Source organism: Eublepharis macularius, chromosome 10 (genome assembly GCF_028583425.1).
Source record: "Eublepharis macularius isolate TG4126 chromosome 10, MPM_Emac_v1.0, whole genome shotgun sequence".
NCBI classification, from domain to species: Eukaryota; Metazoa; Chordata; class Lepidosauria; order Squamata; family Eublepharidae; genus Eublepharis; species Eublepharis macularius.
The window spans coordinates 55,068,360-55,094,163 of NC_072799.1; the positions used below are offsets into that span (position 1 = coordinate 55,068,360).

At 42.8% G+C, this 25,804-nt stretch overlaps 1 protein-coding gene across 2 annotated transcripts in view; it reads left to right on the forward strand.

Annotated features, from left to right (window-relative positions):
- Nucleotides 1–24,501, forward strand: part of ARHGAP10 (Rho GTPase activating protein 10) — a 204,992-nt gene extending 180,491 nt beyond the window's left edge. Inside the window, exons 23-24 of one of the 2 annotated variants that reach the window (XR_008597748.1) lie at nucleotides 17,575–17,728; nucleotides 22,087–22,173. Coding sequence is in view for 1 of the 2 variants with exons in the window: in XM_054990139.1 (XP_054846114.1) it covers nucleotides 22,087–22,175 (89 nt within the window). In the remaining variant the exon portion in view is untranslated. Of the gene's footprint in view, nucleotides 1–17,574; nucleotides 17,729–22,086 lie in introns of both variants that reach the window. The other variant, XM_054990139.1, reaches the window with a different exon arrangement.
- Nucleotides 24,502–25,804: the final 1,303 nt, after the last annotated feature.

Here is a 25,804-nt window from a genome sequence, read left to right on the forward strand (position 1 = left end):
TCCTGGATTTCCGGAGTATTCCTGTAGTTCATGACCCATACCCTCTGTTCTTAACTCTTAAACTGGATTAACCCTAGACTTTGGTGTGTCATGACAAACAGCAGTCCAGTTGTGAAAGCATTTTCCACTCCACCTATGCAAGGGGTCAAAAGATCTCCATCTCTGGATAGGTTCTTCAGTGAGAACGTAAGAATTACCATGCTAAATGAAACAAAAGGTCTTTCTAGTCCAACATTTTATCTACAGCGCTGGCTGAAAAATCCAAGAAGCAGTTCATGTTGATAATTCTTTTCCCCTGTTGTTTGTTCCCAGCACGTGGTACTCAAATAAATTGAATTTGGAGGTTCTATTTTTGTTCTTACTGCTAAAGGTTGTTCATAGGTGCAGTTTCTGGTCATTGATAGACTGATGCTTTATGAATTTGTCTAATCCACTTTGGAAGCTGTATGAACTAGTAGCTATCAGTACATCTTGTGGCAATTAATTCTGTAAATTAATTATGATTTATGTGAAGTACTTAATTTGTTTTAATCCTCATCCCTGCTGCCAGTCAGTTTCACTGGATGCCCCTATTCTCATGTTTTCCGACAGTGGAACCAGGCACAGATAGGGGAAATGTTTCTACAAACCTGTGAGAATCCAAAAACTAAAAACCTCCCCCCCAAAGTAGAACTCAATAAAAAATATGCTGAGCTGAGATCTTGTGACAGTACATTGTGAGATCTCAGCAGCAACCTAGCCAGAAGTGGCTCAGAGCAGAGAGTGCACCGCAGGGTAATAAAAATATCTCAATCCAACACTTTAAAGTTATAAGAGTACCAGGCAGATTTCTAGGGGAAGAGCATTCCACAGCCAGGGCAACATGATTGAGCACTACTCCAAGTACAGCTCCTTGGAGGAACTTCTTTTCATTGAGAAAACTTACATTTATTCTTGTTCCATGTGTTTATAGTACTTATGGACCCAAAAGAGGACCAAATCCTGTATTCTATGAATGCTAAGTTTCATTGCGAGCCTTTGCTGGTGGGCCTTGTGAAATTATGCAATTCCTGCTGGCTTTTTCCTGGTTTACTTGCTTCTTGTTGCCCCCCAAATCTGTTTCCTTTGCAGAACTGGTGCTGGTTATTCTTCAACATCTTGTTCTTTTGTATGTTTAACAATCTAACTTTTAAAATTGCCTTCTAGCACTTCCTTCTTACATCAGTATGGCTGAGAGCTGTATATCCTCTTTCAGAATTCAAGCTACCTTTCTTGTAGGTGTTGATACTGGTGGAATCTGTTGAGGATCTATGCTGCTTCGATTTTAAGCCACCTTTTTAAAAATGGGGAAGAAGGGCCAATATCTAAAGTTCATCTTCGTTCTTCTGTGCCTCCACACATGGGACTGCGCAGGCGCAGGCCAGCCGCCGGAAGATTTTTCATTGCTTTCCTCAGCTCCGAAGGGGCCATTGGGCACGCGCCTCAGCGACCGTTTCCCGCCCAAACGGTCACATGTCCCAACAGCGACCAACGGCCCCTTCCCTCAGTTCTCTTCTTGCCGCCGCTAGAAGGGAACGTCTGCTTCGCAGCTCCGTGCTTTATAGTGATTGCTTGCTTGGTGGTTGATTATTTCGGTATTGACTTGGATTTCGGACTTGACTTACTCTTCCTCTGACTGATTTGGACGGACTTTGGACTCGGTGTGTATTGACTCGGACTGTTATTCGACGACGCGTATTGCTGAACCCCTCAAACATGGCCTCTAAGGCCTTATTCAAGCACTGTGCTCAGTGCCAGATGAAGATGGCCCAAACGGATGGGCATGATCTGTGCCTTTTTTGCCTTGGGGAGGGTCATATTGTCCCAACGTGTAAGATCTGCCAGAAGTTTACCCATAAGGCCAGACAGGAGAGATCTGCGCGCTTGAAGGCATCGCTGTGGCAGAAAGTGTTGGATGGAGAGGAGACTCCCAGACCCCCTTCGGTGGCGGGAAAAACTCCGTTGTCCTCCCCAAAGGCTGCCCTTAGCTCCTCGGCCGAACGACATTCACGAGCGGGCTCTGTGGCCTCTGCTAAGTCGGTGTCGACATCTCGACCGGCGAGTATAGCAGTATCAAAAGCGGGTTCACAAGTGGCGATGTGAGGGGGACTTCCTGTTTGGGATCCATGGAGGTCTAACGCAGCTCCACTTGCGGAGCTGACCGGACTGCCGTTTTAACCGGCCGGCGGGGTGAAAATAGCCCGCGGCCGACTGCTCTCAGGCGGGGAGCAGGCAAAGAACGCTCAAGACCCTAGGGTGAGCTAGATCTCGGACGAGGGGGGGCTCTGCACAACGAGTCTCCCCCCGATCCTTGAGGTCCCACCTTGCGACGGGTCGGCTATAATCTCTGCGGCAGTTTTGGGGCCAATTCGGCTGGCATAAGACCTACATACCCAAGCATCGATTGGGGGAAGAAGCTGAGAGGAGAACTTAAAATCGAAACAGCGATTACAACCCGAGAAAAGTGAAGAGAAGGTAAAGATCATTATCTTCTGAGACGGGACAGATTGATAAAAACAGAGAGGAAAAAAAGTAGATTTTTAAACTGCAACAGACTAGTGAAAAGGAGGGGAAGACTCGGCAGGAATTGAATTTAAAAAGAGACTAAGTTTAAAGAAGTTATTAAAGAAATGGGACTATTGTTTTGAATACCTGTGGCTTTGGAGCTGTGAGAAAAAGACACCATCGCGAGATCTGCTGTGGGAAGACGGGAGACAGGAAGTGCGTAATAACAATAGAGTGGCTGGAGAGAAGCGGCCCTTGCTGGAGGGCAGGAAGTAGGGAATCGCCATTTTTGAAAGGGGAAGGGTCGCGGCTTCAGTGGAAGAGGAAGTAGGCCATCTTGGATTACAAAATCATAGAGAAACCATAGAGAAAAGACGCCCGACATTTTGGACTCTTTAAAATTTAATTTCTATAAGAAGACCGGGACATTTAAAATAGAAAAACGTTAAATTTTACGCCACGGAGTTAAGGAAGAGAGCGGATTCGTGGGAGCGAGCTAAAGCAAGCCCCACGATGTCAAAAAAAGAGTGGCAATCGGCAATAGAAAACCTGGATAAAAACCTGGACAAAAAACTTTTAGATATGATTAAAGAACTTAAGGACACGAAATTGGAGCTGATAAAAGAGGTTAAAGAGGTTACACAGACAGTAAAATCGGAGCTGTCAGAAGTGAAAAAAGGTATGGAAACAATACGAAGTGAATTACAAGGAACGCAGCAGAGAGTTAAAACAGTAGAAGACGCGATGGAGAATTTAGCAGACACGCAACAAACAGAGATGAGATTGGTGAAGGGGAGAATGTCAGTTGCAGAAACTAAACATATGGAGAAGCAGCTACGTTTTCGTGGCTTGCCAGAAGTGGAAGGAAAGTCAGCGCAAGAACAGATGACTGAGGTGTTGGCTGAGTACCTGGGGAAGGAGGAGGAGGAAGTTGTGGCTATCCTAGATGTGGCATACCGTGTGAATTCGAGAATAGCAACCCAGAGGAAACTACCAAGAGATGTGATTGTGCAGTTTACAACACGAAATATGAACGAGAGGATTGTGACAAAACAGTTTCAAGATCCATTGGAGATTGATGGCAAGACGATTATTATAATGAAGGAACTGCCCAGATCAGTGTTACTGGACCGGAAAAAATATAAAGTGCTAATTCAGATTTTGAAGGACATGAAAATCAGGTACAGATGGGAGTTACCGGAAGGAGTGTCCTTTGAGTTTGGAGGGGCCAAAAAACGCATCAGATCTGAGCGAGAGATGGAGCGATTTATTAAGGACAATGAAAAAGACTTACCAACAAGATCATGAGTATGGAGTGTAAAGTATTATCTTGGAATGTAAATGGACTAAACTCACCGAATAAGAGGAAAAATACTTTTCACTGGCTACTAAAACAAAAATGTGACATTGTTTGTTTGCAAGAGACCCATATCAGAAAGCAGGATGTAAAATATTTAAAATCTGGAAAATTGGGCAAAGAATATGTAGCGGCCTCCAACAAGAAAAAAAGAGGAGTGGTGTTGTACATAAAAGAGGAGCTACAGCCAAAATTTGTTATGAGAGATGTGGAAGCTAGATTTGTAGCAGTGGAATGTATTTGGAATTTAAAGAGAGTGTTGGTAGTCGGACTTTATGCACCTAACGGTGCAAAAGAAAGCTTCTTTGAGGATTTAAGGAAGCATTTAGACGATCTTGCATACGACCAGATAATTCTTGCTGGAGACTTCAATGGAGTGACAGACTTGGAACTAGACAAAAAGACTACAACGGCACAAAAGAAAAGAGGACTATTACCAAAGCTTTTTTTTTAGTTGATTCAACAAGAGACTCTTGAAGATGTATGGAGGAGAGAATATCCTAAAAGCAGACAGTTTACTTTCTATTCTGCAAGGCATTCTACATTATCAAGAATTGATATGATCTGGGCCTCAAAAGACTTAGCATTATGGACTAAGGAGGTAGAAATAATGCCTATGGTAGGCTCAGATCACAACCCAATTATGTGGAAATTTGGAAAAAAGAGAAAAAGGAAAGCATGGAGAATAAATGAGGACTTGTTACAGGAAAGAGAGAATATGGAAATACTGAGAAGAGAGACAAAGTTTTTTATACAATACAACGTGAATAAAGAAGTACCAACCAATAAAGTTTGGGATGCTTACAAGGCGGTTGTAAGGGGCATACTAATGGACTTAAATGGTAGAGCAAGAAAGAAGAAAGAGGAGAAAAGACAAGAGATTGAGGAGAAAATAAAAGCCAAAGAAATACAGCTAAAAAAGAGACCAGGGAAAAAGAAGGTATACCAGGAAATTAAAATACTTCAAGAACAGCTAACAGCAATGAGCAATAAAGAATTGGAGTGGAATCTCAAAAGACTGAACCAAAAAGCGTTTGAGGGTGCTAATAAACCTGGGAAGTACCTGGCATGGCAATTGAAGAAGAAAAGGGAAAAGAAGATAATAAATAAAATTTGCGAAGATAACAAAACGTATTTGGAGCAGGCTACCATTAGTAGAGCCTTTTATAAATTTTACGCTAAGCTGTATAATAAAAAAGAAGTAAACAAAGAATCAATAGCGTCATATTTGGAGAAAACCAAATTTCCAGAAATCTCGGAAGCTTGGAGAAATAAGTTGAATAGTGAAGTAACTGACGAGGAAATAAGTAAGGCAATACAATCTGCAAATCTAGGAAAGGCGCCAGGGCCAGATGGACTTACGGCTAAATTCTATAAGACAATGGCTAATGAACTGGCACCATTCCTAAAAGAGGTGATGAATGGGGTTTTAAGGGATCAAAGGATTCCAGAAACTTGGAGTGAAGCGAATATATCATTGATCCCAAAAGAGGGCCAAGACCTGACTAATGTGAAAAATTATAGACCTATATCGCTACTCAACAATGACTATAAAATTTTTGCGAAGATATTGGCGGAGAGATTGAAGGGGTGGCTCTCGGAAGTCATAGAGGAGGAACAAGCAGGCTTTTTGCCAGACAGACAAATAAGAGACAACTTAAGGACAGTGATCAATGCTATTGAATATTATGACAAGCGTTGTGACAAAGAGGTTGGTTTCTTCTTTGTTGACGCTGAAAAAGCGTTTGACAATTTAAACTGGGACTTTATGTTTGCCACTATGGAAAAGCTACAATTGGGAGAAAGATTCATCAGAGCAATTAAGGAAATTTATAGAGACCAGACTGCAGCAATTGTGGTGAATGATGAATTGACCAAGAAATTGACGATAAGTAAAGGAACAAGACAAGGTTGCCCGTTATCTCCATTGTTGTTCATTTTAGTATTGGAGATTCTGATGATACAAATACGTCAAGATGATGAAATTCGTGGAATAAAAATAAAGGACTATTCATATAAGGTCAGAGCATTTGCGGATGACATAATGTTAATTGTAGAGGACCCATTGGAGAACATGCCAAGAGTGATAGATAAGATCAAGGAGTTTGGAGACTTGGCAGGTTTCTTCATTAACAAAAAGAAGTCAAAGATATTATGCAAAAATATGACTAAGCAGAAACAACAATTGTTAATGGAAACAACGGATTGTGAAGTAACAAGTAAAGTGAAATATTTGGGAGTCGAATTAACTGCAAAGAACATAGATCTATTCAAAAACAATTATGGAAAACTATGGACTCAGATAGAGAGAGACTTGATTAAATGGAATAGATTGAATTTGTCGTGGTTGGGCAGGATTGCAGCAGTTAAGATGAATGTGTTACCAAGAGTAATGTTTTTGCTGCAGACAATACCAATCATCAGAGACTCCAAACAATTTGAAAAATGGCAGAGGAAAATATCAGATTTTGTTTGGGCAGGCAAGAAGCCTCGAGTGAAAGTGAAAGTTTTACAAGATGCAAAGGAAAGAGGCGGAATGCAACTGCCCAATCTGAGACTTTATCATGATGCAATCTGCCTAGTTTGGTTGAAAGAATGGATGACATTAAAGAACAAGAAACTACTAGCCCTAGAGGGATATAAAAAAATATTTGGATGGCATGCATATTTATGGCATGACAAAGTAAAGGTCAACTCGATGTTCCTGCATCACTTTGTTCGGAGAAGTCTATACATAATCTGGAAGAAGTACAGAATTTATCTACAAGAAGGAACCCCTTTGTGGGTGGTTCCATATGAGGTGATAGACCCGAGAGCTGTTGATAATGAACAACAATGTTTAACGTATAAAGAAATAACTAAAACTGAAGCATCCAAACTTAGAATAAAGACACAAGAGGAACTATCACCTAACTACGATTGGTTCCAGTATAGACAGATCAGAGACTTATATAATTCGGACTCTGTAAAGGGAGGTATACGAATAGAGAATTCGGAACTAGAGCAGACCCTTCTTAAAGAAGATAAGAAAAGAATATCCAAGGTATACCAAGTACTGTTGAAGTGGTATACCGAGGATGAGATAGTTAAAACACAAATGGTGAAATGGGCTATAAACTTTAATAAAGAAATAACAATGGAGGCATGGGAATACTTGTGGAAAACTACAATGAAGACAACGACATGTATTAATATCAAAGAGAACATTTATAAAATGATCTATCGCTGGTACATGACACCAAAGAAGATTGCGCTAGGGAATTTGAATACTTCTAATAAATGCTGGAAATGTAAGAAGCATGAGGGCTCCCTCTATCATATGTGGTGGTCGTGTGAGGTAGCCAGGCAGTACTGGGGGGAAATAATAAGAGAAATGAGTGAAATTTTACAATTTCAAATTAATAAGAACCCAGAACTCCTGCTACTGAACTTGGGAATGGAGGGAATTCCAGCCCAACACAGGACGTTGATATTTTATATGACAGCAGCAGCTAGACTTTTGTATGCGCAAAAATGGAAAGTACAAGAAGTGCCAACTATGGAAGATTGGACTTACAAATTGCTGTATATGGCTGAAATGGACAAGATGACAAGAAAATTGAGAGATCTGGACTCAGGGCAGTTCAACACAGACTGGGAGAAGCTGAAACAATACCTGGAGAAGAAATGGGAGGTGGGAGGAAAACTGTGGCAGTTTGAGAACTACTGAAGTATTGAAGTAGAGGGGGGAGACTTTACCGGGGGGAGAAGAGATAAATGTGAATTAATAAGCAGTCAGATTAATAGATTGACATATATATAGATATATGTAGGTTAACAAACAGAACATAGAGAAAATAATTAATTATAAGGACTAAATATAAGGAGCGATTAACTAACAATATTTTCTTTTTTTTCTGACAAGTTTTGTACCAAACTGAATGTCTGAAGATATAGATGGGTCAAATTGATTGACTACGTGAGGAGAGATATATAGAACTATTATAAAAAGATAGAATGAGTAATATATATAGAGAATAAGTCAAATTGTTTGATATAAACGAATGTATGATCTATATGGTTTATGATATATAGAAATACCTGAAATTGAAAAATTGGGATAAATTGTTTATCTAAGATAGAAACAAAGGCTTACAGTTTGGGCATATAATGTTAAAAATAGTTAAGGATGTACTGCTTAGAATAATGGAGAATATATATTTGTTTTAGATAGAGGAAGCTAATAAAAGTAAGGGAAAGGGGACAAAGGGTTGGAAAGCTGTTGGAAGTCAACAAAAAGGGGGGGGAAAGGGAGGGGGTTAGAGATGAAAAAATTGGGGAAAATTGAATGTAAATGTGGAAATAATGGATTCTAACCCAATAAAAATTTTTCAAAAAAAAAAAAACAAGTGGCGATGTCTCTGAAATCGCCGAGAGAAAGGGCGTCGTCGAAGTTGGATCCGAAGAAGTCGGTTTGGGGATCGGATCCAATGGAGTTGGATCCTACCTGTCTGTCGGCTCCGACGCTGGATCCCAAGGCTACTGCGGTTCCGAGACCACACACCCCTGGCAAGAAGTCTTCCACCAAGAGGGTATCGGATCCGAGAGCCAGCTCGGAGCCGCCGTCGAAGAAGCCGAAGAAGTCCAAACATCGACGCTTTCGGTCCCCAGGGCGCAAGTCTGCTGATGAGGTGGTGCTAGTATCTCCACGCACACCTTCCCCTCATCTGAACTCACCAGACTGTTCTGCTCCGGAGGAAGTGCCGGATCCGGGTGCGTATGTCGTGGTCTCGAGTGAGCATCGTTCCCCGTCACCGGAACCGAGCCCAGCTGCCCCTCGTCGGATCCGACGCACACCCAGAGAGCGCTCGTCCGCGTCGCCAGCTTCCTCCACTCGGAGTCGACTCTCTTTCTCCGATGTGGAAAGTGTCGGTTCCGAGCGTTCCTTGGCATCACGACACCGGCAGGCCTCCTATATTCCACCTGCATACCATTGCCAATGGAAGGGGGCCCCTGCGGGGTATGACTCCTCGGATCCGAGGCCATCAACATCCAGGCAACGTGAGTGGCTACCTCCACCATTTCCAGCTGACGAGGTGTCGGCTCCTGCTTCTGATGAGGAGGAGGCTGCTGTTGACTACGAGTATCACTCTGATTCCTTGTCGGAACCGTCTCCAGATGACAATGTGGCCCCCAGTATGAGTTCCCCTTATGAGGACCTCTGTATCTACGCCGACCAGATGGCCCGTATGGCAAAGGCGTTGGAGATTGATATTTCTTCGGCCACGCCTAAGACGAAGGACAAGCTCCTGTGTCACATCTATGGTGACATCCCAGCTACGGTGGGTTTCCCTATGTTGGAGGGCGTGGAGGAGATAGTGGAGAAGGTGTGGAAGGTGCCTTCAGATCTGCCAGCTACATCGAAGCAGATTGAGCAGATGTACAAAATCAAGGAAGGCACGTGGCAGTCGCTTGTCAAACATCCTCCACCTTCATCCCTGATTGCTGAGGAAATCCAGCACCGATGGTCAGGTTCCTCTTCCGTACCGCCAGACAAGGAGGGGAAGAAGATGGACGCCCTGGGCAGATGCCAGTACTCCATCTCGGCCCTAGCCCTCCGTATAGCCAACTACCAAACCATCATGGCTGGCTATCAGTTGTACCTGTGGGAGAAGCTGACGTCTTATGTCGCTGACTTGCCTGCAGATAAGAAGGCGGTGGTGTCCCTGCTGCAGAATGAAGCCATTCGCCTTTCAAAGCAGCAGATGAATGCGGGGAGCCATGCAGCTGATACTGCGGCCCATGGTATGTCGTCAGTGGTGATCCTGAGACGGCACTCTTGGCTCTGGTCGACGGCTCTCCCGCAGGAGGTGAAGACCAAAATTGAAAATCTGCCCTTTGAAGGGGATTCCCTCTTCTCAAGCACCATGGATGAGGCGCTGAAGAAGAAGAAGAAGGCGGATAGGCAGACGGCTCGGTCGTTGGGAGTGACCTCGGCAGACAGGTCTGCTTTTAAGCCATGGTACCCTACGAGATACAAGCCGTACCAGTACCATGAAAGATACCAGCAACATCCTTACTTCCACCACTATCCTGCTACTCAGCGCCATTACACTCCTGCGCAGCAACCCAAGAGGTGTAGGCCTTTCAAGCCCCGTCCATCTCAGCCTCCTGCTCAGCAAAAAGATCCGCAAGGAGCAGGGAGGCAATTCTGACGGGATGAACCAGTCACAGCCCTGACTTTCTTGGACAGGCTGAAGCCTTTCCTATTTGAATGGGAGTCAATAACATCTGACTCATGGGTCTTAACGATTGTGAACAAAGGATATGGGCTGGAATTCACTGAACTGCCTAGGTGTATCTCACCGTTAAGGGCTGTGAATAATACCATGGCTGAGCTAGAGGATGAGATCATATCTCTCTTGGCCAAGGGTGCTGTGGAGGAGGTAGCATACGAGGAGTCTGAGAAAGGCTTCTTTTCTCGTTTCTTTCTGGTACCCAAAAAGGATGGGGGTTTACGTCCCATTCTATATTTAAGGGGTCTCAATGCCTTTCTAAAGGTGACAAAGTTTAAGATGGTCACACTGTCTGCTGTAATTTCCTTGCTAAAGAAGGGGGATTGGTTTGCGGTCCTTGATTTGAAGGACGCCTATTTCCATGTTGGAATACTAGAGGAGCACAGAAAGTTTCTGGGCTTCGTTTACAAGGGAAAGGTGTTCCGTTATAGAGTGCTTCCCTTCGGCCTATCCACAGCGCCACGGGTATTTACCAAGTGTGTGGCTCCTGTGGTGTCTTTCCTTCGGGAGAAAGGCTGTGCCATTTTTCCTTACTTTGATGATTGGCTCATTGTGGCAGATTCTGAGGCTGGGCTTGTGCACGCTGTAGAGTTAGTACTGAGCACATGCAAACGTTTGGGTCTGCTGGTAAATTTGGATAAGTCAAAGCTGGTACCCAGCCGTAAGGTCTCTTACATTGGTGCAGTATTAAACTCAGTTGAGGGTAAAGCACTACTTTCACAGGAAAGAGCTAGGTCTGTTAAGGGATTGGTTTCCATGTTCAAGAGAAATCGTTTCTAATCTGTGCGCATGATACAATGCTTACTGTGTCACATGGCGGCTGCTACCTTAGTAGTACCCTTTGCGAGACTGCGTATGCGTCCGCTTCAAAATTGGTTTGTGCGGAGGTACGATGCTATGCGCCACCCTCCGTCTCTCAAGTTATCCATACCTAGGGTCATTCTATCCTCCCTTGACTGGTGGCTGTCAGATGACAACTTGTTTAAGGGGACCCTGTTTGGCTATCTGCATTCTGAGGTTACAGTGACCACTGATGCGTCCCTGCAGGGATGGGGTGCCTATTGTGGTGCTGTGTGTGTATAGGATGTATGGTCGGAAAGGGAAAGAAACCTGCATATTAACGTTCTTGAACTAAGAGCTATTCGTTTTGCACTTGTGTCCCTTGTAGCGCTTCTGCAGAACCGTCAGGTGTTGGTGCAGACGGACAACACGACTGCCATGTATTACCTAAACCAGCAAGGGGACACAGCATCTATGATTCTCTGCAGGGAGGCCACGCTCATTTGGCAATGGGCGATCCAGAATGGTGTGATGCTTCGGGCTATACACGTAGTGGGATCAAACAATGTTCGGGCAGATGCCCTGAGCAGGGTGCACATGTTGGACCACGAGTGGGAACTAGACGCAAAGTACATTGGGCCGATCTTCCGAATGTGGGGCCAACCGAGCATAGATGTGTTTGCAACGTCAGCAAACACCAAGGCCTGAATATTTTGTTCGAGGGCGGGGAGCGACCCCCTCTCTATTAGGGATGCCTTCCAATTTACGTGGACCCACAGGTTGCACTATATGTTTCCACCATTCCTGCTAATACCAAGGGTGTTGTGCAAAATAGAGAACGACAATGCAGATTGCATTCTGGTAGCACCCTTCTGGCCGAGACAAGTGTGGTTCCCCAAATTGTTGCAGATGTCCAATCGGACGTATGTGAGTCTACCTCCCCGGCAGGATCTTCTGCTGAACGGGAGCTTGTTCCTCCACGAGCCCAAGAAGTTGCACCTGTCTGTCTGGCGGATTCTACCCCGCCTGTAAGTTATTCTGAGCAAGTGGAGAAAGTCATGCTAAATGCAAGGAAACTCTCCACTAGACAGGCTTACAAAGCTAAGTGGCTTAGGTTTGAGGCTTGGGCAGTTTCAAGGAATGTGGTGCCTATTAGTAGCCCTTTAGGGTCCGTCTTTGACTACTTATGTCATTTGAAAGACCAGGGGCTTAGGGTTACCTCCCTAAAGGTACACCTTGCGGCTATTTCCGCATTTCACGAGCAGGTTGACGGTTGTACGGTGTTCTCACACCATAAATCTCGTCAGTTTTTAAAGGAGATGTTTAAGTTTACCTGCCTGTGTCACCACCAGTGCCTCAATGGTCTCTCTCCCTAGTACTATCTAGGTTGATGCTGCCTCCCTTCGAACCGTTAGCTACATGCCCTTTGGACGTACTGTCTTACAAAGTAGCGTTTCTGGTGGCTGTAACATCTGCTAGAAGGGTTAGCGAGTTAGCAGCACTCAGGGCTGACCCCCCCCCCATTTCTTCTTTTCCATAAAAATAGGGTGGTCCTGCGACCGTGCCTTAAGTTTCTACCCAAGGTGATGTCCACCTTCCACCTGTCGCAGGAGATCACGTTACCTGTGTTCTTTCCGATTACGTCTACTAAAGGGGAAAAGGCCCTTCACACTTTAGATTTGAGGAGGGCCTTAGCCTTTTATTTTGACAGGACAAAGGACTTCCGTAGCAGCCCCCATCTTTTCGTCTGCTTTGGAAGTAAGGACAGGGGTCACAAGGCATCGTCCCAAACAGTGTCCCGATGGATAGTGTCGGCCATTACTAAGGCTTATGCTCTGGCCGGGGTGGATTGTCAACTGGGGGTCAGTGCTCACTCCACACACTCTCAGGCAGCTTTGTCAGCGCTGGTCAGGGGTGTGCCGCTGGTTAACATCTGCAAAGCGGCGACGTGGTCATCTGCTGACACGTTTGTAAAACATTATGCTATGGATGTTAATGCAGAGCAAGATGTTGCTGTGGCCAAGGCTGTCCTCCACTCCTTGTTTTCATAACAATACAATTGAATGCCTTGCTCCAATGATGGAGAATGAAACTCTGTGTATGTATATACATATATAGTTTATTGAACATATTTAATGTTTTTGAACAGGTTATTTATCTTGTGCTAATGTTTTTGGTACATAATAAAATTGAGTTGGATTTCACCCCACCTTCCTTATTGTGTGAAGCTTGGTACTCTCCCATGTGTGGAGGCACAGAAGAACGAAGATGAAAACAGGGTTAACATACCTGTAACTTATGTTCATCGAGTTCTTCTGTGCTGACACACATCCCTCCCTCCTGCCCCACTGTGAACTCCTATTACCAAAAATAAATAAATAAATAAATAAATAAATAAGAGATTCTTCAATTGGTAATTATTGTAAAGGAGAATTAAATTTCTGTATGGGATAGCGGCGGCAAGGCTGAACTGAGGGAAGGGGCCGTTGGTCGCTGTTGGGACATGTGACTGTTTGGGCGGGAAACGGTCGCTGAGGCGCGCGCCCAACGGCCCCTTCGGAGCTGAGGAAAGCGATGAAAAATCTTCCAGCGGCTGGCCTGCGCCTGCGCAGTCCCATGTGTGTCAGCACAGAAGAACTCGATGAACATAAGTTACAGGTATGTTAACCCTGTTTTCTTCTACATTTGAATAACACAGTGGCCCTGGTAATGCCTAACAGAAGTATTAATTATCAGAAAGAATTTCTCATGTCTTCATGTATTTACTAAATATTTATTTATTTTTGCTAAAATGCCATTCAGAATGGCTTACGGCTATAATTAATTCAACAGTAAAGCTAGTTGAAAGAACAGCTAGACAAAAGCTGAAACACAGTATAAGATGGCAGCATAGCACGCCAATAAAGCAGAAGCAGCATTTCCTATTAATCAGTTTTAAAATCTTGGGTAAACAGGACTTGGCACCTAAAAGGTAGTTGTGTTGCCAGGCAAACATGCCTGGGGAAGGAATTTCTTATTTAGCACAGAGAAGGTCCTTTTTGGTAGCTACCCCTCTAACATCTGAAGGTGGGACCACCCTGAGACAGGTCTCACCTGGTGTTCTTAAATAGATTCTTACGGAGAAAGGCTTCCTTCACATGTCCTGCCTCCAGACCATTTAGGGCTTTATAAGTCAGTACCCTGCACTTTGAATAGTGCCTGGAAACAAACTGCAAGCTAATGAACTTCTTTAAATACTGGAAAGATATTGACCCTTGGCATATGCTTTTCTCACCTGTCTTTTGACAATCCTTCAGTGACATATCTCCTGCGTGCCTGCCTACCTCTTGGTGCATTTTGCCTGTGCTCAGACTCCTCAAAATAAATTCAAATTCCTCATTCATTTTAAATTCCCTGATGCCTTAATAAGCCCTTAAATGAAGAATTAAGATGATAATACATCATTTCTGCTGCTCTACCAATAACTTTAACTATCAAAATGACAGTGCATCAATCAAATTGACATTCTGTTAGTATCAACCATTAAAATAACTGTTAAATTAGTGTCTGACATGAGATGCTACTGCCATTAAGGAGGATTTTATGTTTGTCTTCTTCCCCCTCCTTTCACTTTATTTTTCTGTCCCCCCTTCCCTATCGTCCTATTTTGTTTTATCCCCCTTCTCTTTCTTTTTCACTACTTTGAATTAAAAAGTCTTGGTGATGGGATCTAGATCTGATCCTTTCCCTGTTGTCTGAGCTACTTTCATTTACTTTTTGGGGTGGTAGGATGTGGGCAGGACTTGAGTTAATAGACGGAGAACAGCAGAGAGTGGAGAACAGTGGTTCTTTGAGCCTAGAGTCCTATATCCTGATGCTAAAGGAAGAGCAGTAGGAGAGGGTAATGGAGAGCCCTTTAGCAACTGGTGAATGGCTTTGCAAAAACAGATGCTAGAAGGAGGAAACTGATGGTGCAAAGCCTGCTGCGACGGAATGGGCTTTTAAATGAAAGGTTTACTAAGTGCATCACCAAGAGAGTGGAAGGAAAAGGGTTTAAAAAGTGCCTGGAGGGAGAATGATTGACAGGCTGCTCCTCCCCCTCTCTGTGATTGACCAGTGAGAAGGTAACAATTGGTGCTTACAGAGATGTTTGAGGAGTTAAAGTTTGGAGTCTGACAAGGAAGGTCAGACTAATAACCCTCTGTGTAAGGAAAAAGGAAAAGTTTGCCCTAACTGGGACAGCTTTAGGTTTACAGAAGACTTTAGTTAAAGTACTTAAGTATGAAAGCCAGCACTAATGTACACAGACAAGATAGAACTTGGGGTGGGGTGTTGTTGGCAGAGGAAGTTGGTAGTGAGTGGAGACTCCCCATCAACCAAGTGATCAAGGTTATGTCTTCTGGGGAAGAATAATTCCTGTCCATTGTCTAAAAAGGGAGTTTTGGCTCTGAGGAGGACCAGCAATCTGAAGTAAAGGGAAAAGAGAGCTGTATCGAAGTCAGAAGACCTAAGCTCTAAAGTGAAATCTATGAAGGAACCTTGTTAAAGTAACCTACATCTGAAACTACCACCCTCTCACTTTTAAGATCTGTAACTACTGAAATTAAGCTTTAAGAAGATTATTGTGCCTAATGCTTGTCAAGTATTCTGTTCTACAATCAAAATTTACCTCAGCTTTTCTTTCCCTGCCTTCCTATATACCAACCCTCCCTATTTAATTAACCTGCTGTTTCTTTTTGAACTTCACTCAGCATCTAGTGCCATTTAGTCTAAAGAAGACATGGGCTGTAGCTTCTCCCCTATGAAATATTTGGGCTGGGGTATAAGCCAAAAATAAATATTTTTTAAAGGTGGAACAAAAGGAACTTTAAATTATACCCAGGGACATGCTACCAGAGGCTGCCCAGCCACAGCAAGCCATCTTGACCATTTTGGAAGGAAAATCTGCCTCACAATGGGGGAGTGAGTGGGACTTATGACATACTTACATAGTGAAGAGTTGGCTGTTCCTCGTTCCAGCCTGCTCTTAACCTTGTTCCGGATGACTCTGGTCAGGTCTGATTCAGATATAGGCATGCACTCAAGAAGCCCTAAGCATCTAGTTAGCTTTCCTGTATCAAACCATTTATCTCCTGGCAAGAAGTACACTAGATAACGTCTTAATTGTGTTACAGGGTATTGTACACAAGTAATAAAATTATGAAGTCTCTGCTTCCATATTAAGCCTTTATTGTTACAAATAATTATTCAGTATTCTTGATATCAACTCAGTCAACTGAAAATCACACCATTTATTATAACTATATAGATCATTAAAGGAGAGCAATCACATAAATCCAAAAAACAAAGATAAAAGGGCACAGACAAGGAGCCCCTCCAAAGAGGAAGCTTGCGATTAGTTTAGTTTGTCATATTTATAGGGTTTCAGAACCTTTTCTTAACAGTATCTTCTTGAAACATATAACAATAGCTAGTTCATTTTTGCTACTTTTTGTATTAACAAAGTCTATGTAGAATTGGTGATTACAAGTTTCTCATACGCCTGAATATCTTTTGTCCTTCCACCAATGTAACTATCCTTGAATAATGTTGCCAGCCTCTATGAAGTTATACAATCCTGCCATTCTCAGATATTCCCTGCTCCTGGGCTTTGGTACATTGTATGCATTAGTATGAGTTAGATGTCTCTTCTAATCTAAACATGGCAATACAACCATCTAATTCTATTGTTTTATGCCTCTCTCCAAGGTTCTTTTATTCTAGACCTTTGTGGCCTATCTAGTTACAGGGCTGGGCTAGCCCTGTTTCAGTATGCATAGGTGTCTTGAACAATTTATGGTGACCCCAGCAGGGTTTTCATGGCAAGAGACTAACAGAAGTAGTTTGCCATTGCCTGCCTCTGCAGCCCTGGTCTTCATTGGAGGTCTCCCATCCAAGTACTACTGAAGGCTGACCCTGTTTAGATTCTGAGATCTCACGAGATCAAGCTCACCTGGGCAATTAGGTACTTAAGACAGGAAAATAATAGAAAAAGATTTACATCATACTAACACATGCTCTAATTTAAATAGGAAAACATAAATGTTTCAGGGGACATCTTTGAGAGCAGATTGCGCAAATAAAAAATATATTCTTCTCCTCCATGCCCAGTTTGGGAAGTGGGGATGGAGGAGAAAGTCAGAGAGTTTGAGAATTCATGCAGAATGAACAGCATGCATTACAATTCTCGGTTCCAACAGTACTGGACGATACCTCCCCCCACCCCGCCTCAGTTAGAACAAAGAGAATGGAATGGCTGCTTTAGCGGGCAATCAGTCCTAGATAGATTCAAAGAAATCCTTAAGCATCCTTTGAGAGAATGCAGTAAGAACTGTTCCTTTCTGAGAACTGTCCTTTCCCAAGGAAAAGAGGATAGTGAGGGAATAAATTACTTGCCAATACTTATCCTTGTTATCTCTGAGTTAAAGTGTCATCTTTTTGCGTACATCTAACTGCAACCCTAGTTGATGAAATCAAAGGAAATTTAGGAGATCCCTTCCATGTTCAACTCTAGTCAGGACGTCCTTCAACGCTGGCCAATACAATATTTTTTGTTACTGTCTCTTTTCTGCAGTCTCAGGACCAAAGAGTTAACATCAGTGTGTTTTCTTTCTTCCTGAGCTGTACCCTTCATTGCAGCAGTTGCCGTAGCAGCTTAGTGGAACTGCTCTACACGCATGGTGGAAGGTTCCAGATTCCATTGCTGGCACCTCCAATTAAAGCAAGCTCCTCCTGTCATCATGAAGAAAGCTGTCTCTTGAGACTCTAGAGAATGGTAAATGCTGCTTAGCTATACAGTCAGTCTTGCAGGTATTTCCCCTTCTGAGAGAGAATGCAAAATATTAGGGGAAACCTGAAAGCACTGGAGAGGGGTATGGCAGAAAGAGAATATTTATGTGCTGAGGGACAACAACCAGATCTCCTCCTTAGCCCCACATGACATCAGACTTGGAGTCTACTAGACCCAGTGTGGTTGTGGACATACCCTATATAGCCAGCCAACTGATCAATGACAGCTGGCACATTATCAGCTAGTATTTTGACTCTCAGCTACCTGAGGTGGGAAAGGGGAATAGCAGAGAACCAATAGCTCCAAGACTGCTGTGAGTGCCTCATGGGCTTGGCCATGCTGCCATAGGGCTTCTGGGCAGAGGGAGGCCACAGGACATGCCCAGGCCTGGCTAGGGTCTTTAGAAGGCCTGAGGGTGGTCAAGGAGGACACTGCAGTTCTGACTCATAGCTCAGAAAGGGAGTAGAGCTAGGGCAGAGGAGGTGGAATAGGGTGCTGCTCAATCCCCACCTTTTTCTGTCTGAGGCCAAGAGAAGGCAGTTCAGCCAAATCGGACCCTGGTGCATGATAGCTGTGACCCAAGGCCTGACATTATGTTTTGTAGTCTCAATGAAAGGTGACTTTATTCTCCTTGCACCACAACTGATTTCTCTGTGGTAAATTTGGGTAGATATTTATAGGTTTAAAAATATACTGCCAGCAAATAGTGCAGCTCACTGAAGTAAGAGGATGTATTTATCTTTCCTTTGCAAAGCAACACTATACAGGGAGGCCATTGCTATTTGTTTAAAAAACATGTTAACTTCGAGGAAAGTCTGTATAGCTTACTGAGTAGATTCTCGTTATGATGGTTAGTTTTAAAAAGTAAGATTGCTAAAGCTTATATAATTAGCAAAAGAGCTGACTTGTCATGTAAGCCACTACAGTTGCATTCCCCAAACCGTGTTTTCCAGAGATATCCCACAGACGTCAAACAGGATTACTCCCTGCTTGCTTTGAAATTACCACTGTGCCACCAACTTTAGTGGGCCTAAAATAGCTTTCGTGATTAAAATGGAGGCCTAATAGACTTCACACAGTGTAAAGATTTCAGTGGACATGTCAGAAGTGATGTATATAATATTTCACAGAGGCAGCACAATGCGGCACAGTGCTAGGTATAGTAAAACCCATTGGCTTTATTCTCTGTGTGGCTGCAGTGCTTTGATTTTAAAAACCTCTTTGTAAAACAGACCAATATCATTGCCTATAGCTAGAGTTAGACATGGACATGGGATAAACACAAAGGCTGTCAGAAGAATTCAGACCTTGACTGTGAAGCTGTAGATTCTGTGTTGTCTTATTGGAAAACATCTAAGTAAAGCATGCCATGTAGTATTTACACATGTCAAAAACTGGTTCTATATTGAACCAATTGGGATACAATCTCACACTATGCACAGGGCACTAACAGTGTGGCTCATGCTTCCAACTGGTGACAAGATGATAGTTGATGGTGGGAGGGGGATTGCGCCTTCACTATCTGGAGCAGAAATCTACTACTAAATACATGTAATTGAAGTCAGTGCATATTCTCCCCATTTCCCTGGTTTTACTTTTTTCTCCATGTCTAGCTTTGTCCCATTTATAGAACATTAAATCATAAACTTATCTGAGTAGGGGGCAGTGTTACTTCTTCTTCTGTGAAACACAATGTAGGTTGATGATACCATATAAAGAATAATGGTGGTAATGCGATTTGGGAAAAGGTGTGAAATGGTATGCTATAGCCCTCCTTGCTCTAAAATCAACCATGTGAACACAACCACATGGATCCCCTCAAAGTAATACATAAATTCTGACAGCGCATTTTTTCACCCACTATCTTTCCCTTGAAATCAGGTCTTAGCTAGTTCACACTACTCTCTTTCATCCATGATAGCTTTTTCCTAATGAAAATGGGTTGCCAGAGCGTTCTACCATATCATCAGTTCCTGGTTTATCACACTATTCCAAATTTTTTTGAAATATTTTCAACACTGTATTGAACCTGGAGCTGAATGTATGGACATGTGGCTTACCAAGTAGTTATTTTCCAGTCGTAGTGACAGGTAAACTCCTGGTATCCATGGAATTGTGATACAGTTGTTATAGTCTGGAAACAAAAGTTCTCCAATGGCGGTATGAATTGACCCCCACTGGAGAAGCCTCCCCAAATTAAATGGGCAGTGGAATTATAAACACTGGAGTCTGTTTGGTGCATCTGTTTGGTGTGTGGTCATGCCAATAACAGAGATTCCAGTGAGTGTTAAAATGTAACAGGAATAAACCTATTGAATATTTTCACCAGCAAAGCATGGCGTATCTCAGCAGTTTTCATAAGTTTAAGCACACTGATAAAGTTACAGCTGCTGTGAAGGAGGCCTAATAGACCTAATAGACTAGACCATTTCTGGTGATGTTAGAGCATTCCATTTAAACATTTAATAGTTCCGTATAAAAGTGTGGTGTAGAGGCTTAGAGTGGTGGCCTGGATCTGGGCAACCCAGGTTCAATTCCCTGCTCAGCCATGGAAGCTTGCTGGGTGACCTTGGGTCAGTCTCAAACTCTCATCCCAACTTACCTCACAGGGTTTGTTGTGAGGGGAAAATGGAGGAGAGATTGATGTAGGCTGCATTGGGTCCTCATTAGGAAGAGATGTGGGGTATAAATGAAGTCATGCACTGAAAATGACAAAAGGGTAAATGGCATGCTAATTATTAACAGTAGTTGATATCTGAGAAAGGTATTTCTCTATGTAGACTTTTTGTAAAGTTTTATAAAACCATCTGTTGTGTGCTGCATTTATTTTTGACAGTATTACAAAGATCCACTGAAGCTGTATGGATTATCATACGAATCTGTCATTCTGAAATTTTGGCAGGGTCATTTTTTGAGTGTTTTAGCAGTACCATATAAAGCAGAACAAAGTAGAAAGATGACTGAGAATTGGTTGATTTCCTCTAAGTTGCTCTTAAGCTTCTGTTTCTCTGTTACACTTGTACTGTGTAAAGTTCTTAAGAGGGTTTTTCCTTTACCTTGCAAAGTAGCAGCTAATAGGAAGACAGTGATGCTATGAACCACTGATTACGCTGAGTAACTACAGGGTTTCCTATCAGTATAAATAGCTTGAATTGTTGTATTTTCAGATCTCTTAAAAACTTCAACTTTTTCAGCCTCACACATTTACGAGGCCAGTAAACCTGCTACACAGCTCTAAGGGGGATCTGCTGCGTTAATTGTTCTTTGTGCCTTAGTTCCATCTTCAAGGGAGGAGAATTTTTAAAAGTCTCCTTTATCCCCCCCCTCCCCTGTGTGGGAAAGCAGAGTGTGAGTGTGCATGTGTGTGTATCAGTCATGACCTCCGCTCACCAGGCTGGTGACTCAGACTTGGAGGGCTCAAAGGAAAAGCCAGAGGACCAGTACAGTACAGTATAGTCAGGACGGGCCTATTGCTGCAGAGGCACCGGCTGACCATGCGCCAGCAGCACTAGAGACCACTCTGCCAGGGCCTGCAAACGAGTCATTACTGCCTGTCTCACAGATACCACCTCTGGGCCCCTGCCAGACAGGTCACAAGCCAGGGCCCAGAGCCCGTCTGGATTACCTCCCATGCCACAGGAACAGCAGTGGTGAAGGACCCAGACAGAGGTGGGGTGAAGGAGGCCAAGTGCGAGGCCAGCAGCACCCCATTTCCCTGAAGTCTCAGAACAAAACACTGAGTGGGATACTTCCTCTCAGGATCTTAGCCAGAGCACAGCACAGTCTCCTGAGCTCCAATACCTGCCAGTAAATGCATCTGAGCCAGATTACCTCTCAGCCTATTTGGACAGAGACTTAAGAAGGCTGCATTGCTGGATCTACTGGTCCGTCAGACATAGACCAGTGCTCCAGTACCAGCTGTTCTTACCTCAGAGCCCAGCCAGCCAAGTGACTAACTGACTCCTGAGGAGTCCAGCAACCAAGTGCAGGACTGTGTGTGTTAAAAGCAAATGGTTAGCAGGAAAAGTGTTACACAGGCCTTTTCCCTCAAAGAGAGGGAGTGGTCTCTCAGTTAAGAGTCCGTCCTCCTGCTGTTGACTTGCCTTGGAGGGGACCTTCTGTTAGGGGGAAGGAATCCTGCAACAGCACATCATGAATACCTTGGCTGTCAGACAGCAGTATAAATATATTAATAATACTCTATCTGTGTTTGCTCTTCACCTAAGGTAGATGAAGGTCAGAATGAGTTGATGTGGTTGAAGATTTGCTGTATAAACTGATGCTCTATCATTGACTACTACTCTAAATAGGCAATTAACAACCTTTTTATTTTTGTTCTATAGTGCATTTTTCTCGAGAACCTGGCTGGCTAGAAGGAACTCTGAATGGGAAGAGAGGACTTATTCCACAGAACTATGTCCAATTTCTTTAATTCTCTGTGTTTAATGTACAGAAAGTGTACATGGTATCCATGGACTTCTGATACAGTTATTTCTTTTTGCTTAAAATACTTTTAATCAATGAAGAATCTGACAATGAGATGAAGACTTTCATCTGTGTAAAAACCTAACATTTTGCCAAATAGGAATTATGCAGTTGTAATTCATGCAATTTTATAGGGGTGGGAAGGGTTGTTAATTTTATAAATTTGTAAAGAATAACCACTATCTATATATGTTTGCAAGATAATCTGAATTTTAAAGCAAAGACTTGGTTGGTTTGTTAATCAGCCACCAGTTAAGATTGTAAAAAATGTTCACTCTGTCCTTGTATTCTTAAAGCTTGACATATTTGAAGGTTATTTTGATTACCAAAAAAGCAGCTACTAAACTCTTGGAAAAGGCCACATATATTGACAATTCATTAACTATTTAAATGGTGTAATTGTGGTTATTTCAATAGGAGGAGTCCAGTGTTAATTGTCAGTTAATTCCCCTTATTTTGAAAGGGAGCAGGGGTAATTGTCATTCATTGAAACCCAGAAAGAGAGAGAAGAAAACACTACTTTCAAATGTCTCCAGAGAATCTACAAATGTAGACAATTTACATGGCTTTAAATGGAATATATTTTAAGACACAGGCACATTTACAAGTTTCTTGGCTTCATAGATTTTCTACTCAAAACTGAATGTAACAAAACTAAAATAATTTTAGTTGCTATTAATTTGATGACTGCCACTTGTGCTGTGGAAAGGTGTTACTCCTGTTGTATCGTGTTATTTTGAACATCAGTGTTTTGTATGCCTAATCTAGATGAGAGATGTGGTTGTCGATCCCTTCTGCTATTTTATTTTTAAGAGTCAAAAGCAGCCTCAGGAAGCTGGGAGTTTAAATAGGGGAATTGGTGGGGAAGCTAGTTGTTAAAACCCTTTTCCTCCAGCTGTTTTTCTTATGCAAATCCTTCCCTTCTCAAGCTGCTTTGCATGTATACATGGGAGAGTTAAATATAGCCTCAGTACATAGGAAAGTAGCTGAGGATAGATATTCAGAAAAACAGCCAGGGAATGGGTTAAGCAGACTCACCTTCCTCCCCCAACTCTTCCTCAGTACCTTCCCTGCCCCTTCTTCTACATAAACTTGTGGCCTTCTGAGACCTGTTTTTTAAATCCAAGATACCACATCTAGTTTTGTTTCTTGTCCAACTTCATGCACAATCAGGGATAAGCTAGGCACTGTTTATTTGTAACTATTGGAAAAAATGAAAGCTTATACTCTCAGTAGTAGTGTGTGAAAAGTGAGAAAAAACACCATTTTACTGCAGTATATTTTTGTGATAATAATTTTCACGTGTGTTATATTTGGTATGACCACAGTCATTTAAATACAAAACTTTTTTTAAAAAAAAATTATTTGAAATAGTGCCTCTGCTTTTATGTTAAGGTCCATGGATCAGCTTAAACAGAATTGCTTCAGTGACTTCTAATAGTCGCACACTCAGGTTCTTCAAATGGGCAAACTGTTTCCCTTACAAAGTGCTGTGTCAGTGGATGGAAGTTCTTACTGTGAGGGCTGCCGCTTTGCTCATGCAAGTTCTGCTTTGATGCTCCATACAGTCAGCAAATGATAAATATGTGTGAACCATCTGAAAGATCCAGCATGTTGAAACTCCTCTGGTCAGCCCTTTTCTGCCTAAAATAGCATCTTACATGAATAGGCCCACCAAATCAATTGAGATGACAGTTGGGGGGGGGGGGACACAAAAGCAGTCTTAAAGTCTAATCCCTGTTTATTCTTTTTATAGTTATTTATACATTATCTGTTTGCTTAAATACTATACAAAGTTTAGTTGTACTTTCAACAATGAACTGCATACCACTGCTGCATATATGCTAATAATGTGCACATGCCACTGTACGAGAGGGTTGCTACATGTGGTGCACATGCGTGTACACTCCAGCCAGTGGTAGATACTAGAGCCATCACCTCACCGTCTCTTAAGGAGTGTGCATAGCAGGTCTAATCTGTTAGCTGTTTGCTACTTTTTCACTTATGTTTTGGGCTGCTGCTAGGAGAAGAATGCTGCATCTTGCTCTCTGGAGCATCTCACAAGCTGCAGATGAACAGTTTTGTAATCCTTGCCTGTCTTCCCAAATACTCTGCAAAGTAGAACATTACAAAACCCATTTTGTGGGATTTCAACCCACATTCCCACAGCTTTACAAGTCAAAAGTTGTCAATATCTTAGAGGTTTATCTCATTAAAACTGTTTATTTGCTTTATTAGATAATCTGTTAGCAAATCATTTCTCCAGCAAGGAAAAGATCTGTTTTATGATGGCATACACTATTAAACAAATAAACTATCCATTCTGAGTAGTTAAGATCTCCACTTTGGGTGCATTAAAAAAGTCTTGTCTAAGTACCCCCCCCCCCCCCGTGATTGAAAAACAGCGCAGTGTTACCGTACTTTTAGGTTTTCTTTAATGAGAAGGTTTCATGGACTAACATTGTCTGTTCTTTTGCCCAGAACTATAAGGCCCTTGGCATGTGCACAAATTATTTCCAGATGGTGCAGTTGTGATCCAATGTAGTCCTACTTCTCTTGTCCAACTGGAACTCTCCCAGGCAGTAGGGCATTAATATAGTTCATTGTATCTGTGCCTATAATCTTTGCCAGATAGCTTTAAGGTGATTCTATTTGGGAGATGGTCAAGCAGTTTGGAAATGTGACCAAAAACAGTGAAGATGCCTGTGGAGTAATGTAACATAAATTAGGTTTCATTTCTTTTCTAAGTATTATGTGGGCAGTGGGCACCTAGATACAAGAGATATAGATGCCAGTTGCCATTGGGAACATCTACTTTGTTTCTGCCATATGAATGAATGCCACTCACTTTTCTGCAGAACAATAAATTGTTCCAATGGGAACTGCAGCCCCCTTACATTCCATTAGTGGCATGGGAGCTGCTGCCATAATGTAATTTGAGAATGTGCTGTTGTTCCTCACCCCTCTGGGAAACGCTGCTGCTGCAGAACAACTACACCCTGCCCCGTGATCTCAGAAAATTCTAGCTATAAAAAGGTGCAAAAATCTCCTCCTTTCACTGTGGAGATACCCAAAGGGGAGGAGTTGCTCCTCTCCCATTTAGTTCCTTTTGGTCCACCGCATGGTAGACGTTCCTGGGATTTTTGTCATTAGAATTTTTGCTTCACAGAGCTTGTATGTCTTCTGAAAGCTACCACCAATGGTAAGCCACAATCACTGCTTCCTATGCTTGGGAAAGGCTCAGCAGTGCTTGTAAGCACTGTTGGAAATCCAGGTGCAACAGGCACTTTCACATCCAGGTTCTCCTCTGGGAGCAAAAGCACTATCAGCAACTCCAAGTGCCACTCTGATCCCATCCAAACCCCTGGTATCTAAACTACCTCTGGGACTAACTGTACTGACTACCATCCAGAAACCCTTACAAGCTTTTTGAGTGATGTATAGGTTGGTCTGCAGCACCTCCCCACCCCCAATTTGTCCTGCCTCCGCTAGTAGAAGTATGGCACAACTTGCGTTTGCCCGTTGCTGTTAATGTTTATTAGTCTTATTCACTGCATTAAGGGTGGAACAGTTTCA